This window comes from Hemitrygon akajei, chromosome 20 (assembly GCF_048418815.1).
Source record: "Hemitrygon akajei chromosome 20, sHemAka1.3, whole genome shotgun sequence".
NCBI lineage: Eukaryota > Metazoa > Chordata > Chondrichthyes > Myliobatiformes > Dasyatidae > Hemitrygon > Hemitrygon akajei.
Window position 1 is genome coordinate 31,063,245 of NC_133143.1, and position 16,794 is coordinate 31,080,038.

The 16,794-nt window shown below is 40.9% G+C and overlaps 1 protein-coding gene across 1 annotated transcript in view; it reads right to left on the reverse strand.

Moving 5' to 3' along the window:
- Positions 1–810: 810 nt before the first annotated feature.
- Positions 811–16,794, reverse strand: part of LOC140713688 (ankyrin repeat domain-containing protein 33B-like) — a 50,563-nt gene continuing 34,579 nt past the window's right edge. The window contains exons 3-4 of the mRNA XM_073024079.1: positions 11,861–12,001; positions 811–6,517 (exon numbers count right to left, since the gene is read on the reverse strand). Coding sequence (XP_072880180.1) covers positions 5,667–6,517; positions 11,861–12,001 — 992 coding nt within the window. The 3' untranslated portion in view covers positions 811–5,666. The remainder of the gene's footprint in view (positions 6,518–11,860; positions 12,002–16,794) is intronic.

Below are 16,794 nucleotides of genomic sequence, written 5' to 3' on the forward strand. Positions count from 1 at the left end.
AAATGGTAATAGATTTAAATATTAGGATGGCATGACAATTTTTTATGGGAATTTAGTGATGATGGTGACCATTGTAGAGGTCCTGGGTTTGGTAGGTGCAATCAACATAGCTTGTACGTTGCATTCACCTTGGTGCAGAGGGGATGTCTGTTGATCGCAACTCCTCAAAGCAATGAGGATGTCCTCACAACCATTTCGGTAAATAAGACCATATTCTGTAAACAAGGCTTGATTACATTTCGTCTGTCCATTCACATTTCTTCCCACCACACATCTGGAACTTTGAGCTTGTTCCACTTCTGTACCTACAGAAAAAGGCTTCTGTCAGTTTGGTGGATGACCTCACTGACCAGCAATGTTTCTGCTTCTGCAGGTGATCCCATCTAGTATTTTAAGTGCTTGCTTTATCCTGTTGGCTTCTATGAAGGTGGGAATATAAGGGAGCCAAAATGGATCATCCATCCACTTTCAAATAAGAAAATAACACATATTAACAATTATAGGTGCTATTGATCACATCATTCTACATAATTTTGCCTTTTCCTAACAAATTAAAAGTGGGTACAGAGTTGAGACAATGTGGCTGTAGGGTAAGACTGCAAATTAAATATAAACACGAGAGTCTGCACATGCTGGAAATCCAGAGCAACACACACTAAATGATAAGGAACTCAGCAGGTCAGGCAGCATCTATAGAAAAGAATAAACAATTGAGATTTCAGCCAAGATCCTTCATCATAGCATGCATTCTCGAAGTTTTAAACCTACTGCTGATCCCTGATGCAGATGGCAGAGTTTGTCATTGAAAAGTCGGTTAAAATCAATACCTGCACCTGGCTGGAAGTCGGAAGAGTTTATTCATCTGATGTATATCGCAAGATGTTACATGCCATTGTAAAGAAAATCCACTGCGACCCAGAAAGTGAGGCAATGAAAAAAGATGACAGAGAAAGTAGCATTTTCATCTAGTATTTTTAATAAAAACAATGTTTTAAGAATCTTTATAGTGTCGTTTTAAACTTTTATTTGACATTCAATATTTGATGCACTTCCAAAAGTACCGATAATGATGCTTAGTATTTTTGTTCACAAGGATCATCCTCAATAACAATCAAACTGACAGTTTCCATATCAATTCAGTATCCTTAAAATTATTTTAAAACAATTTAAATATGATGTAGTTGTTTTGTAAAAATAGCTTGGTATTCCAGTTAATAAAAATTGCATATAAACATCTTGTTCTGACACAGTGTAGGACCTTTACTGTTTAAATAATGATGACATCTTAACTCATTTCCTCTAGAATATCACAATAAAATTACAAATACGGAAAGGTTCTACAATTTAAAGTTATTGCTAGGTGTTGAACTCAGAAAGCATTCTGATGTTTTTGTGTGCCAGAGTTGCTGTGGATTGCCTGATCCCTGAGTGACCTGCCTTATTTTGTAAAATGTATTCCAACCCAGGGCTGGAATACATACGCTACATCACCCACTGAAAGCAATAAAGAGAACGTGCTAAGGATTTTCTTGCATAATTCAAATGTCTATCCAAAGCAAATGATTTGCAAGTACCAAAATTCATTTTTGTGTTGCATGTTACCGGTGTCATCCCAGTACGTTTAATTTTTGGTTAGTGGCCATTTCCTGAGCGGAATAGAGATCACAAGATTAGATTTTCAAATGGAAATGACCTGGGTTACAGATCATAAATACATCAAGTTCTATCTGAGCAATACGTAGTAGGACAGTGGTTAAGTTGCACAAGTAGCAGCTAGAATTCTGGATTATTTTTCCAGAGACATGAGTTCAAGTCCCACAGGGACTATTTGTGGAATTTAAATTCAAGTAATTAAATATCTGTAATTAAAGATAAATCTAGCTTTGTTACAGGTAATACAATAGTGTAAGATTTTCAATTAGAAACAATTGATGAACTAGGAAATCTGTCATCCTTTAACCCTCTAATTCCAAGTCTCCTCAGTTTCGGGGCAATTTAGGGATGAAATTTAATGGCATTGCCAGTGATTCCCACATTTTGCAATCAAATGAATAGGGCTAAATGCCCTCTTCAGTTTTATTGATTTTAGCTCAAGGATGTAAGAGAAAACAATTACAGCTATAAGCTTTTAAGCACTTGATTGTGGGTTTTTTGACCGTCTCTTTTCAAACCTTATAAGCAATAGTTTACCTTTATGCAAGTGTCACAGTTTTAATGGGGAGCCAGCTCCTCATTTCTGATCTGTACGTTTTGACTTCAGGTTGGTAGATAGTAACATTGTGAAGTGGTCATATTTAAACATCATGTCACACAATTAGGTTATTGACAAAATTCTTTTTAAGTCTCAACAGAATGCTTTTGCTAATGCACTTATCTAAATCAACTGGAAGCACAGTTGGAGCACCAAGTGATTACATCCCTGAAACATAGGTAAATGTAATCCCACTGATAATGCTTGTTAATGAACAATGCTTCTCATACAAGGTAACTGCAGCTGCTGGGATTTTTCAATTAAAAAAACAGAAGATTCTGGTGATGCTCAGCAAGTCAGGAACCATCTATTAAGAGAGTAACTAGAGTTAATGTGTCTGGTCACTAACCGTTGGAACTGGAAAAGAATGAGGACCCAAAACATTAATTTTGTTTCTCTCTTTATTGATGTAATCTGACTTGCTGAGTGGCTCTGGCATTTTCTGTTTTTATTCTTGTATAATAACATTGCATAATACTTGCTGTCTGAAAATGACCCTGATCTGTGGGTTAAAATCTGCACCTTCCAGAAACAAAGTCCTAAACTGATTATCTGTTTGCTGGTATTGTGCAATCTTTGTTATTCCTATAAGTGAATCCAGATTCGGGTTTAATGCCATATGTAGGTGGTGTAACAATGCAAATTATGTTTGATTGAACTGATGGCATAGACACAAAAACATGACACACAGCGGTGCAAGTCTTCGCCACCTAATTTACCTTCAGCTCTGATGGAGAACTTTTCATTCTCCATTCTAGTTAAGAAATCTATTAAACAGAACCTTGTGCAGAAGAATTAGTTTTCTTAAATTTAACAATTTTATAAAGTATCCCCCCAACTACCTGACAGAGACCACTGAATCTGTAGGATGCTACTGTATAGGGTCAGATAGCTTACCAAAAACTGCAACCTTTGTTTAAAATTGACCAAACTGCATCAAATATGATACAAAGATAGATGGAGGGGCGGGTAGGTTTGAAGAAACAGGGAGTCTAAAGGTGGACTTATACATGGGCAAAGAAGTGGCAGAAAGAATACAGTGTTGGGAAGTGTATGGTTTTACACTTTGGGAGAAGAAATGAAAGGGTCAACAATTTTCTAAATGGAGAGAAAATACAAAAATCCGAGGTGCAAAGGGATTTGGGAGTTCTTATGCCGGATTCCCGAAAGATCAATTTGCAGGTTGAGTTCTGTAGTGAGGCAAATGCAACGTTAGCATTCATTTCAAGAGGACTGGAATATAAAAGCAAGGATATAATGTTGAGACTTTTTAAAGTACTGGCGTGACCTCACTTAGAATATTGTGAGCGGTTTTGGGCCCCTCATCTTAGAAAGGATGAGCTAAAACTGGAGAGGGCTCAAAGGAGCTTCAGGATTAAATGACTTGTCATATGAAGAGCATCTGATGGCTCTGGGCCTGTATTCACTGGATTTCAGAAGAATGAGGGGTGACCCAATTAAAACCTATTGAACGGTGAAAGGCCTTGATAGATTGGATGTGGAGAGATCTTTCCTATGGTGAGAGTGTCCAAGACCAGAGGACACAGCCTCAAAATACAGGGGCGTCCTTTTAGAACAAAGAGCAGGAGTTTCTTTAGGCAGAGAGTGGTGAATCTGTGGAATTCTTTGCCACAGGCGGCTTGGAGGCCAAGTCTTTCTGTATATTTAAGGCAGAGGTTGGTCAGGGCATGAAGGGATGTTGGGGGGGGAGGTAGTAGGAAATTGGGGTGGAGAGGAAAAATGGATGAGCCATGACGAAATGGCAGAGCAGACTCAATGGGCTAAATGGCCTAATTCTGACTCTATATCTTATGGTCTTATGATCCAAATCAGCAAATAATGGGTTCCAACAACAAAAAGAATACACACTTGCCAAATGTTGTGAATGAATTCATACTCTCTGTATTTAAAGTTACTTAAGCATGTCAGACTTTGAAAAGTGAAAAACTGCTGACCACAGCTAGCCCCGACAATATACAAAATCTTGACTGACTGGCACCTTGGGCAATTACAGAGCTGAGTCTGAGAAGAAAGAATTTCAAATATGGCTTAGTACATGTGGGTTGGTATTCTTTAAACTGATATTTTCCCCTTTTACATAAAATCTTAGTTCATCCATAATCTCAGCGCCTTGTATCTTATTCACCTCTGCATTGAAAAGGGAATAAGCAACATCTTGCATATCCAGTAGCACAGTGACCCAGTATTTGAATGAAAAGTTGGAAGAATAACTTGCAGCTGAACTCCTGCTTCTCAGCACAAGGCTACAATATTACTGTTCTCTCTCACACAAATACACATCTTGAAAATTAAAACAGCACATTGCGCTGTCCAAAAGGCTTGAGGGTGCCAACTACGATGCTCATGATATCCCTTCTCCACAGTGGGGCCATTTCTTTGTTGTAGGCCTAACCTTTGCCCTAGGAACAAATGTCAAGCAACTGGCTACTTGTTCTCCTAAACTGCTTTTTTTGTTTTGTAAACCAAGTTCAGGGACTGAAGTAAGGATTAGTAAATGAATTGAGCTTCAACAGCAGCTCACAATGGGACAGGTGATTCAATCAGAGGTAGATTTCTCTATATTGAAGTGTTTTTTTTAAAACAAAGAAAAATTGTTGGGTCCTGCTACAGGAGGCTGTTTCTTTTTACCGCTACCCAATCACTATCTTGCAAGCCTCAAAACAAACAAGTTCTTGGAGCTGTCCACTAGTTTGCTAACTCAACATTTCCTTAAAACATGTGAGCATGGTTCTTCTATGCAGTAGCATCATCGCCATCAAAATAAATCCACTGTTTTTAAAAACAATCACAGGTAAATTATACCAGATGCCAATAATTTTAGCATTAATTGATCATATTAGGAGCAGTTCTTCCATTGTGGTAAGCTCAATTGACATGCTAACCTTCTGTTCTATTAAAGCCATATGTTTTGTGTTTGAGGTAAATGTGGCCCTCTACTCAATCTATACAGAAAAACCTATAAAACAATTGCCTGATGTTTTGACACCTGGCTTATTAAGCAAAGAATCACAGTGTCCAAATGATCTATAACAAAAACATCGAATACTTTTTGACAATTTGCAGACTTGGAGGCTAAATTAAATTTCAAAGCTATTTTTAGAACAAAGGTGCAACTTATTTTGCCTCTGGACACTCAACAAGGGTGGACTGTATTAACTGAAGATTTCAGACACAATTAGCTACATCCTGTATAACGTACTAAAGTCAGTCTTTGCACCATACCTTGAACTACCCAATACCTTCACCTTATGCTGATAATGTGGAAGTATTAGTTGTAGACCTGGGCCTTACAAAACTTGCAGGGCCAGGTCTTAATAAATTTTCCTGTTTAGCAGAGGAATTGTTCAGTTTTTTTTCTGGTTATGATTTGCCTTTTGACATTTTTTGTTTATCCCTACGACTTCCTTTTTAGTGCAATCTTGTGTTTTCTCTCTTTCTCTTCTTCTTCAGCTTTCCTTTTTTCTTCTTCTTCAGCTTTCTTTCTCTCTTCTTTCAGTTCCTTATACCTCCATATGGGTAGTTCCAGGAAATTGCTGCTCTTGACAGTGCTCTTCCTGCGCACTTTATCAGGATTGTAAGTAGGAGTGGGAGCTTTGACCACACGCACCTTCGGTACTACAATGCCTGGCTGAACACTACTCCATTTAAGCATGTTCAAGGGCATTAAACTACCCCTTCTGGAAGAAGCAGCTGATACATGTGAAGGGGAAGACTTCAATGTCTGTAGGCTGGCTCTCCTTTCCTTCTTTTTTGAGACCAGCACTAGTTGAGAGTTCTGAAATAGTTTTTGGTATTTAACATAATCCTTGTTTGGAGCCTTTGTTTTACAAGACTCCTGCTGCCTCAGAATCTCCTGAACTGTGTATCTTTTCTTTCCCACGCAAGGGGGGCTACTTGGGCAGACTGTCCTGCAACCAGTCGCAACAAAAGGGCTGGTGATGGCCGTGGTCATTCTAACCATGTGGTCCAGAGGCCCATCTTCTTCTGGATCATGTGGGAAGTTGATAGAAAATGCTGACCTAAGAGTTTCACATATTTTTTCCAAACAGTTCTTGGGCTCATTGGCTTTGGCTACAAGTTCTTTCAGTTTTGGCCACTCGGGCTTATAGTTATCACTGAATTGGACGGGGCAGGGCTTGGCCAGGAGTTTTTGCATGAGGAAGATTGTTTCATACCGCCCTGTAAACTGTGCCCATTGCTGTGGAGTGAATCCCTTCCCTGGATCTGTTGCGTTGATATCGGCACCTGGAGAGAAAGCATGATTAGATTATTATCTGAAATAGAATTTGTCCAGTGAATCCTGATGAAAAATATCTACAGTTGGGCCCAATTAGTAACAATACTCTTGCCTCTGAATCAGAAAGTTTTAACTTGAAATTTGGCTGACATTCGCCCACAAGACCTATAGGAGAGTTACGGTATTGGGATGGTGTCTTTTGGACCTCCCCACCTCCACCCCCACCCCATCGGCCATCTTAAAAGAGTGCTCTGGATCTATTTCAAAGATCAAGGGAATTCATTTGTATCCAGGCTTATATCCCACAAACACATGCAGAATATGTAATCAGCTTCCTACATTACAGTATGCGCAAAAGAAAAAATCATTGGCCTGAAAATAATTCAGAAAAACAGAGGTTGTGTGCAAGGTTTTATGAAAATGCTGTTAGTTTCCCTATAGATCGTGATCAGAATAGGTATGTTGTAATGATACAGTGTTTATAGGTGTAGGAATTTCTTCACTACCCCAATCTCAGGAGTACAAATCCGAATTAATGACAACCTACATTAATATTAGCACCTTCAGTATAATAAATTTTCCCAATTTGTTTCACTGAACTGTGATCACACACAAAAGAGGTGGGGGTGGGATTTAAAAATACATCACACCTGACTGCCCTCATTCCAGAGAAGGAAGACAGATATAGAGATATAGTGAAATTCTAGATGTTCACTAAATCACATTTGCTTGATATAGGGAAACTTAAAGCTGCTGAACAAGATCAGTATAAATAACAAATTCTCATGCGCATCAAAATAGATAGTGAAATGCATCCTTTGCACCAGTGACCAACACACTCAGGGTGTGCTGGGTCCAGCCTGCAGGTATTGCCACGTTTCTGACACTAAACCCATATGTCACAGAGAGAATGTACAACTTCTTACAGACAGTGGCGGGAATTCAACCCTGATCTTACCGCTGGGACTGTAAAGCATTACAACGACAGCTATGCTACCCTGCGTGCTTGTTCAACTGAAGTTAATAGCATAAATTCCTGATCAGTAACTCGGGCATTAAGAAATGCAACATGCTTGGAATACCCTGGAGTACCACTTCCATCCAGCGCTTAAGTGCATTGTGTGAAAGGAGTTGTGCCGTTTTTCTGGTTAATGGATTTAGCTGCATGCAACCTTGCTTTCCTATCATTCTCTACAGCAAAATATCAGTGCAAACTGAAAACAAACAACAATTCACGTCAGTGCATGACCAGCATAGCTCAAATTACCATTCCTTCCACTGAACTGTGTAACCTCACTACATGTTGACAAGCTTTGCTGTTAGATTAGATGATACCACTACTGTTGTGTATGTGGCCTATATTATTAATAATAACAATGCTGGAGACGGGAACTAAGTTTCATGGTTCTTTACTGGTAGAGTCTGAACTTTAACACACATATATACAGATCCATATGCACCTAGTAGCGCAAGCAACAACGTGTTACAACAACATAAAGTAGTCCCTTATTATAATGTAGGCTAGGCAGTACAACTACCCTCTTTGACAGCCAGGAAATCAAGATAACCCAATCTGGGTTGGAAACTAAGGTTGCCTGAAGTGACACAGTGAATTACCAGTCTTCAGACTGACAATTGCTGACTAACTGACATTGGGAAAAGATATGATGGAATACTAGAGTAATGTGTGAAAAGGTCATGGTCTGCAATTAGATCTCTTGTCACAATCCTAGAATACCTTACTCTACAGTCAATTTCATTGGTTTTTGAAGACAGATCAACTGGGACTGGATAATAAATGTTGGCCTTGTTGGACATGTCCTTTTGCCAGAATATATACACTCAGTGGCCACTTTATTAGGTACACCTGCTCCTTAATGCATACATTCAACCTGTGGTAGCACCTCAATTTATAAGAGCATGCAAACACGGTCAAGTGTTTCAGTTGTAATTCAGAACAAACATCAGAATGGTGAAGAAGTGCAACCTAAGTGACGACGACTGTGGAACAATTGTTGGTGCCAGATAGGGTGGTTTGAGTATCTCAGAAACTGCCATTCTCCTGGGATCTTCATGCACAACAGTATCTAGAGTTAAAGAGAATGGTGTGAAAATGCCTTGATAATGAGTGAGGTCAAATGAGAATGGCCAGACTAGTTCACGCTGATTCAGGGAGACAGGAACTCAAGTAACCAAGCATTACAACAGTAGTGTGCAGAAGATCATCTCTGAGTTCACAATACGTCCAGCCTTGAAGTGGATCGGCTACAGCAGCAGAAGACCACACAGGGTTCCAATTGCACAAGGTGGTATTGAAACCAAGGTCTTGAAGCCTTTTGTTTAGTTTTGAAGGGATGATGGTATTGAATGCCAAGCTGTAGTCAATAACGAGCACCCTAATGTATGCATCTTTGCTGTCCAGATGTTCCAGAGGTGAGTGAAGAGCCAACAAGGTGGCATCTGTCGTGGACCTGTAGACAAGGGTGGAGTGGCTCCAAGTCACTTCTCAGGCAGGAGTTGATATACTTCATCACCAACCTCTCAAAACACTTCATCATTGTGGATGTAAGTGCTACTGGATAATAGTCACTGAGGCAGATTACCATGTTCTTCTTAGGCACTGGTATAAGTGAAGTCTGCTTGAAACAGGTGAGATCTCAGACTACCAACGTGAGAAGTTAAAGATCTCAGTGAACACTCCAGCCAGTTGATCAGCACAGGTGTTTAGTCAGGACTGAATACTTTTAATGAGTTCACCCTCCTGAAGGCAGCTCACATGTCAATCTCAGAGACTGAAATCACAAGATCATTAGAGGCTGCAGGAGCTTGTTATGGTTCCTCCCTGTTTTGAAGGTCAAAATGAGCACTGAAGGCATTGAGCTAATCTGGAAGCAAAATCCTGTTGTTACCTACTGTATGTCATCCGATTTTACTTTATAGGAGGTGATAGCATTCAAGCCCTGCCACACTGTCGAGCATCCTTCATTGATTCCAGTTTAGTCTGAATTGCCACTTGACAGGCCTGTATACAACTCTCATCAGGGTCTTTTTACCCTCTGCAATTTCTTAACTCTACCCACTAGGATTCTGCATCTTCTGATCCTATGTCACCTCTTTCCAAGGATTTAATTTCATTTTTTTACCAACAGAGCCACCCCAAACCCTCTGCCTATTGTCTGTCCTTTCGATAAAGGTGTATCTTTGAATGTTAAGCTCCCAACTATGATCAACTTTCAGCCATGTCTTAGTGATTCCCACATCGTCAATCTTGCCAACCTGCCAATCTTTAACTGAGCTACATGATCATCTGCCTTATTCCGTATACTGCATGCATTCAAAGTATAACATGTTCAGTCCTGTATTCACCAGCCTTTTCGAGTTTGCCCCATCGCCTGCCAGTCCGTCCTTGGCCCTAATCACTCCAGTCCCCATCCCATGCCAACTTAGTTTAAACCTTCCCCAACATCTCTAGCAAACCTGCCTGCAAGGATATTGGTCCCCCTCAGGTTGTGTAACCCATCCTTTTTGTACAGGTCATACCTTCCCCGCGTGGCCTAGTGGGCAAGGCATCAGACTAGTAACCTCAAGAAGAGATCCCAATGATCTGAAACCCAGCCCCCTGTACCACTTCCTCAGTCACTCATTCATCTATACCATCATCATACTCCTGCCCTGGCATTGGAAGTAATCCAGAGATTACTAACTCGTAAATACCATTCTTCAGCCTTTCTGATAACTCTCTATACTCACTACGGATGACCTCTTCCCTCCTTTCACTCAAGTCACTGGTGCTAATGTGCACACCCTTCTGCTTGAGAACCTTCTGCAGCCACTATGAGACGTCCTGGACCCTGGAACCTGGGAGGCAGCACACTATCCAGGCTGCTCTGTCAGTGCCACAGAATCTCCTGTTCATTCCTCTAACTATCAAGTTTCCTATCACTACCGCTCTGCCTGACTTTATCCTTCCTTGCTGAGCCTCAGAATGGGCCATAGTCCCACTGGTCTGGCTGCTGCCGTTGTGCCCGAATAGGTCATTCCCCCCCCCCCCCCCAGCAATATCGAAAGGGTATGCTTGTTGCTGAGGAGAATGGCCACAGGGGAACTCTGTACTGACAGCTTACTCTCCTTACTTCTGATGGTCACCCATCTACTAGCTGAAGCCCGCACTCCAGGTGTGATCACCTAAGTAAGACACTCATCTATCAAATTTTCATCCTCCCGGTTGATCCTGACTGCATCCAGCTCCAGCTTCAGTTCCCTGACCTTGTCAGTCAGGTGTACTTACTGCAGATGGAGTCATCAGGGAGACCGTTAGGTACTCTGAAATCCCACATCTCACGGGAGGAGCGTTCCACTGCCTGAACTACCATCCTGCCTACAGTTGTTACGTCTCTAACTTCTCAAACTCAAGTTTTAGCTTGTGTCTGTTCCTGCCTAAGCCTGTAGCCAAAGCCTGACCACTCCCACAACGGCTGCACTGCTCGAACCCGCTTCTTTTTATTGGCCCTTGCTATTAAACCATGAAATCTCTGCAGACAAGTCCCAACCGCCCCCACTTGCTTTTTAAAACTGGCACATGATGTCCACAAAGAACTGTCTCCAATACACTCCATGATCTCCCACTCCACAGACCTCAAAAGAGTAATCAAGTCCTCAAAAATTTATCAAAATAAGTGCCAGTTTTAAGAGGGACTGCCATGGATTGAACATCTGGATCAAGCTCACATACTGGGTACCAGCACCTCCCTCTACAATGGGAAAAGCCCAGACAGGAGGTTGGGAAGTATCTACAAGTAAAATCAATACATATTGCCATGCACCAGATTTTTAGTTGCTAGTTAAAACAGCAAGCTGATTCTATTGTCCACTCACAATTGAATTAATGTATCTCCTCCTACCACCTTTCAGGCCAGATTTTCCTCACCACAAATTATTGCACTAATCACTTCTCTGTACATTATCACTGACATTTTTCATCTTCAGTTACACCAGATCTGTGTGCTCTGGTTACAAACCCTCTAGTAGAAGCATCTAACTCCTATGCACTGGTACAAAATATATTAAAATTTTGAGCCATTAAATCTCTGATCTCCTTTGCTGTAAGGAAAGATTCTTGTATCTTTCAACATCGCCAATGCATCCCATCCTTAAAATGTCCATTGCACCCTCTGCAGGATCTTGTTGCCCATTTTAAAGTTTCTTGCCTAGAATATACTAGCCGTGTAAAAAGGCTTAACTTCCTTGCTTTTGGTCTGTATTGCTCAATTTAAGAGGCTTGGGATCTTGTACACCTCGAGAAAACAGATGAGCTATCGCAAATGATACTAGTTGAAATCAGTGGCACTTACCTGCCAGCATCAGGGCTCTGACACAATCTGTTCTTCCTTGCATTCCTGCTTTCATTAGTGCAGTGAACCCATGAACATTCCTCTTCTCAATGTCAATCCCAGGATAATAGTTCAGCAAGTAATTAGTGATGGTAATGTGCCCTGCAAAAGATACAGTGCTTAGAGATTGCAAATCCACAGAATCAGAGCAGCCGTGCACGGACTATGTTCTACCAGTCTGCACAGATAATTGCAACAAAAATGATATCTTGAAAGATACAAAAATTATTTTCCCTCTAGAATCCATCCAAATGGATGGAAATACCTTCCCAAAAATTTTTCAGACAGCTGTATTTATATACTGAATTTCAAACTACATGATCTTAAGCATTTCACCCATTTAAGCTTAATTTTACACGATTTCCACACCAGATTCACTTAATATTGTGTAATATACTTTCACCCTTATTTTGTTGGTTGAGTGGTCAGGGATCCAAAGGAAATGCTCCTTCTCTTCATAATTGTGCTGCGGGATCTTTTCCATCCACCAGAGATGGATGGTTTCAGTTCAAGGATGTTACTTTCTTCCAATTGCATTATAGTATCAAAGTATTATTAATGATAACCGAAGGAGAAAAGAAAACTCCTTTCCATTCCAAACAGGTGAAGGTCAGAATATAGTCACATTAAACCACTGGTCTCAATTCGAGAAACCACAGCATCAGTAGGTGTGGTGAGTGAAAGAAATATGTGGTCAAGGATTATGGTTGACACTTTTACTCTCGTTGGCAAACCTCCACAACGTATATTACTTACATTTTTTTTGCAGTCATTTCACAAACTTACGGTCAGCAGATAGGAGATAAAACAAACATAAGAACATCAAAATACAGGAGCAAGAGTAGGCTATTCATCTCGTCTACCTCACCATTCAATATTGTCAAGAGTTGTTCTGCTCTAGGCCTCATTTTCCTCATGTGCTAGTTCTCCATAGCCCCACAATTCCTCCATTTTTCAAAAATATTATCATCTTTTTCTATAATTACCTTCCAATGAATCAGACTCCACATTTTCTAGAGAATTTAAATTTTTCCATACTCTACAGGTACATAATATGCATAATCTATTATTATCTGATTTCTACTTTACCCCCCAGCACATTGATGAAGAGAAACCAGTTCTCATCACTTCCAGTAAAATTACTCAGACAAAAGATGCTTATGAGAGTGTTCTGTTGACAGTAGGCTGAGTGAACAAAGCAAGGGCCACTCTAATGTTCTGTTAAGGTGCTTCATAAAGTACTAATGAAGGCCACACCTCAGAAAAACAGTACTGCCATGGGTGATAGAGTTGAGTTTCAAATTAGAATGCAGAACAACACATTACAGGAAAGCCCTTCAACGCATGCTGTCTACACCCACCACAATAGCAACCAATCCCATTTTCCTTAAAATTCCTCTATTCCCTGTCTGTGATTCTTAAATGCTGTTATGATATCTGCTCTCAAATAGCCCCTGTCAGTACTCCAGGCAACAGGCACTGTTTTTAAAAAACTAGCCTCATAAATCCCCCCTTAACCTATGTCTATAATACAATGGATTCAGGTTAATTGGCTCATCGGTTAGTCATTATTTTGGACAATTAAAGAAAAACAACTAAATTGAGAAAATAGCCGGGATTCCCTTCGTTTACTTGGGACACTATGCCTCTTAATTGGGGCAGGAGACGGTTGCTGAACAGTACCTAACCAGCGGCAGATGGTGCACTTGAATTTTTGTTAGACATTACACTGTGCTTAGAGTGGTCAGCTTTTAAACACTGTCACATGCATGTATTTCTCGTCAAAAATCAGTGGGGGGTTTTTACGCTGGTCATTGACAAGAAATAAGCGGTCAGACAATTCAGAGCTGTTTTGTTTCCGTGATTTCAACCAATGAGGCCTGCATATGCCAGAAACGGCCAAGAGTGAAAATGAAATGATTACACTTCAAGTTAGGAATTAAGAAGTGTTACGCCCGTGCCCCAACTCTGAGGGGCCGAAGGGTACAACGTAGCCCCCTCCTTTTTGAGAATCACAAGATCGCTATTAATTCGGGTCTGGGACCCAGGAGATGAGAGAGAGACATGCAGATTCCTCAAGGTTTGGAATGTGTCCTGGGCCTCCGAGAGGCAAAGCCACGGAAAAGGCCATTGTCTCTTGGAGACGGAGTTGTGTATTGAGTGCTGTACTATTCATCGAAGCCCGCAGGCAATGAACAGAGGGGGTTGGTGGAGGGATTGCATCATCCCAACCTGATTGACATCTGAGACCCTGTGAGTGGGGATAAAAGAGGGTCTGGGGAACAGCCCCTTTAGACGCACCAGGAGAAACGCTGGAAATCCCGTGACAGCGTTTAATAGCGACAGCCGGTGGAAGGTCCACGTGTGTCCTTTCCCGTTGCCCGGGATTGAGGCCTTACCACGGAAGACGGCTTAGCTAAAGAAGAGATAACCACCGACGACATTTCGAAGGATCGACATCATAAAAAGGAAAACGGGCAAGTTCTAAAAACATCATCTCTCTCTCCAACCAAAGGCTGCAGCCTGAATGAACTAAAGTGACTTTTATACTTCCATCGGACACTACGTTATCCCCTAGACAACGATAGAGCTATTTCTTATTGATGAAAATTACCCACACTTTTAGATTTAGTATTGACGACGTATATTATCTGTATGTTTGCATTGATATTATTTTTGTGCATTTTTAATCAATAAATACTGTTAAAAATAGTACCATCAGACTTCAACGGACCTCTCTATCTTTGCTGGTAAGTGACCCAGTTACGGGGTACGTAACAGAAGGTATTGACCATCTATTTGAATGTAACAAAGTAAATGATGGAGGACACAATCATCTAAAGCATTGTATGAAAGTAGTCCATTATATGCACAGATTTTGTTCACTTACAGTCAATCAAAAGAAAGCAAAATGAATTCCTCCATCGATAACTATCAGGAACTAATGCACAGTGTTATTATACTATAGAGGCATTGGTAGTGTCCTCGTTTGTTCCATATTTCATTTAAATATGTAACTTGTTACTCAGTTAAATGGTAATTTGTCTTTTTTGCATCTTCACTATTTACATGAAACTTTGGCTAATGGGGCACCTGCTTAATGGAGCCAAAATGTACTGGTCCTGATGTTGTCTCAATTAACCAGAATCCACTGTATTTGACATTACTGAACTGATTCCACACAAACTGACCCAAAAATCACTGATTTTCTGCCCATTCAGAGAACGGTCTCAGTTCCTTGGTGAGATTATCCAACCTTCATCGAAGGACACCTTTTCAGACTTGGAACAAAGGATTTGGAACTAATTATTTTCAAGGCCACCTAATGACATTAATGGAATGTAAAGACATCTAGGGCTGTAGAGGGAATATTGAGTAATCCTCTATCTTTCTAAAATAACTGCCGAGAGGTGGGGTGCGATCCCGAGCATCGGGGAAGCAAATGCGAGGCTTGAAATTGATACAGAAGTCAGTGACATCAAACTGGATAACAAGACTGGAGAATCACCAGGAGAAGGAAATGCTATGAGATTAAACTGGAGTTATTTCAATGCAGGAATTCCGTCAGATAAGGCAGATGAATTCAAGACTTGGATAGCTATGTGGGACTGGGATATTATAGCCATTATGGAAACATGGCTAAGGGAAGGACAGGATAGACAACTTAATGTTCCGGGGTACAGGTGCTTTAGTCAGGAAAGAGGAGGGGAAGTTGCCTCTTCGATTAAAAGGAATGTTACTGCAGTAGTCAGAGATTAAATTACTGGAGGATCATCTACTGTGGATTTATGGGTGAAGCTGAGAAATAAGAAAGAATGATAACATCCTTGGGATCATTCTATAGTCAACAGGAGTCAGAAGAATAAATAAGCAGGGAGGTTGTACAGGGTCGTAAGAATATTAGGGTTATCACAATAAGGGATTTTAACTTCCCTAACATACACTGGGACTGGCATACTGTTAAGTTCTTAGATGGGGTGGAATTTGTTAAATGCATTCAGGAATATTTCCTAGGGCCCTGCTAGGCAGAGGGCCAAGGTCAACCTACACTTGGGCAACAGGATGGGGAAAGTGACTGAGGTGACAATTGGAGGGCACTTTGAGACCACTGTCCACGGTTCCAGTTTTTGGAATAGTTTTGGAAAGGCTCAGGATTGTCCACAGGCTCAAATTCTAAATTGGGGAAAAGGCAAATGTTGGCAGTAGGAGGCCGGAGCTTACTAAAAGTCCATGACTCATGGGTTTCTTCCAGGTGCTCCAGTTTCCAGTTAGGTTACTTGATCACCTGGGTGCAATTAGGCAACATGTGCTTGTGGGGCAAAAGGGCCCGTTACCACGGTGTATTGAAGTAGGTTGCTTGTGGCCAATGGGACCACAGGCAAGTGGTTTAAAGATAAGGCAGTGAGAGCTCAAGGTCAGCATGTTGTTGTTAGATTGAAGGTCTAGGCTGGTTGGAGCAGGGAGCCCTGTATAATGAGGGATTTTGAGACTGGCCAGGGGGAAAAAAGGTGGTGGCATAGATCAGCTGCAGTCAGCTAGGATCTAGTGAATTCCTGCAGAAGTAATACACATAAAATGCTGGACCAGCAGGTCAGGCAGCATCCATGGAAAGAAACAAGCAATCAACATGGTGTTTTGGACTGAGAACCTGCATCAGGAGGAGCATGAGGTATGTAAAATGTAGTCTCAAGAAAATCAGGAAGCCAAAAAGATAACTTTGGCAGTGATTTTATGGGAACGATGTAACTAGGGAGGCTTCAAAGAGCAAAGGGGACACCTTTGTGTGGAGCTGCAGATGGGCAAGGTCCATAATGAACATTTCCCTTGTTTATTTTTTACTGTGGAAAAGTAACTGGGGAGGTTTTGGTAATAGTCCACATTGCAGTAGAAGCACT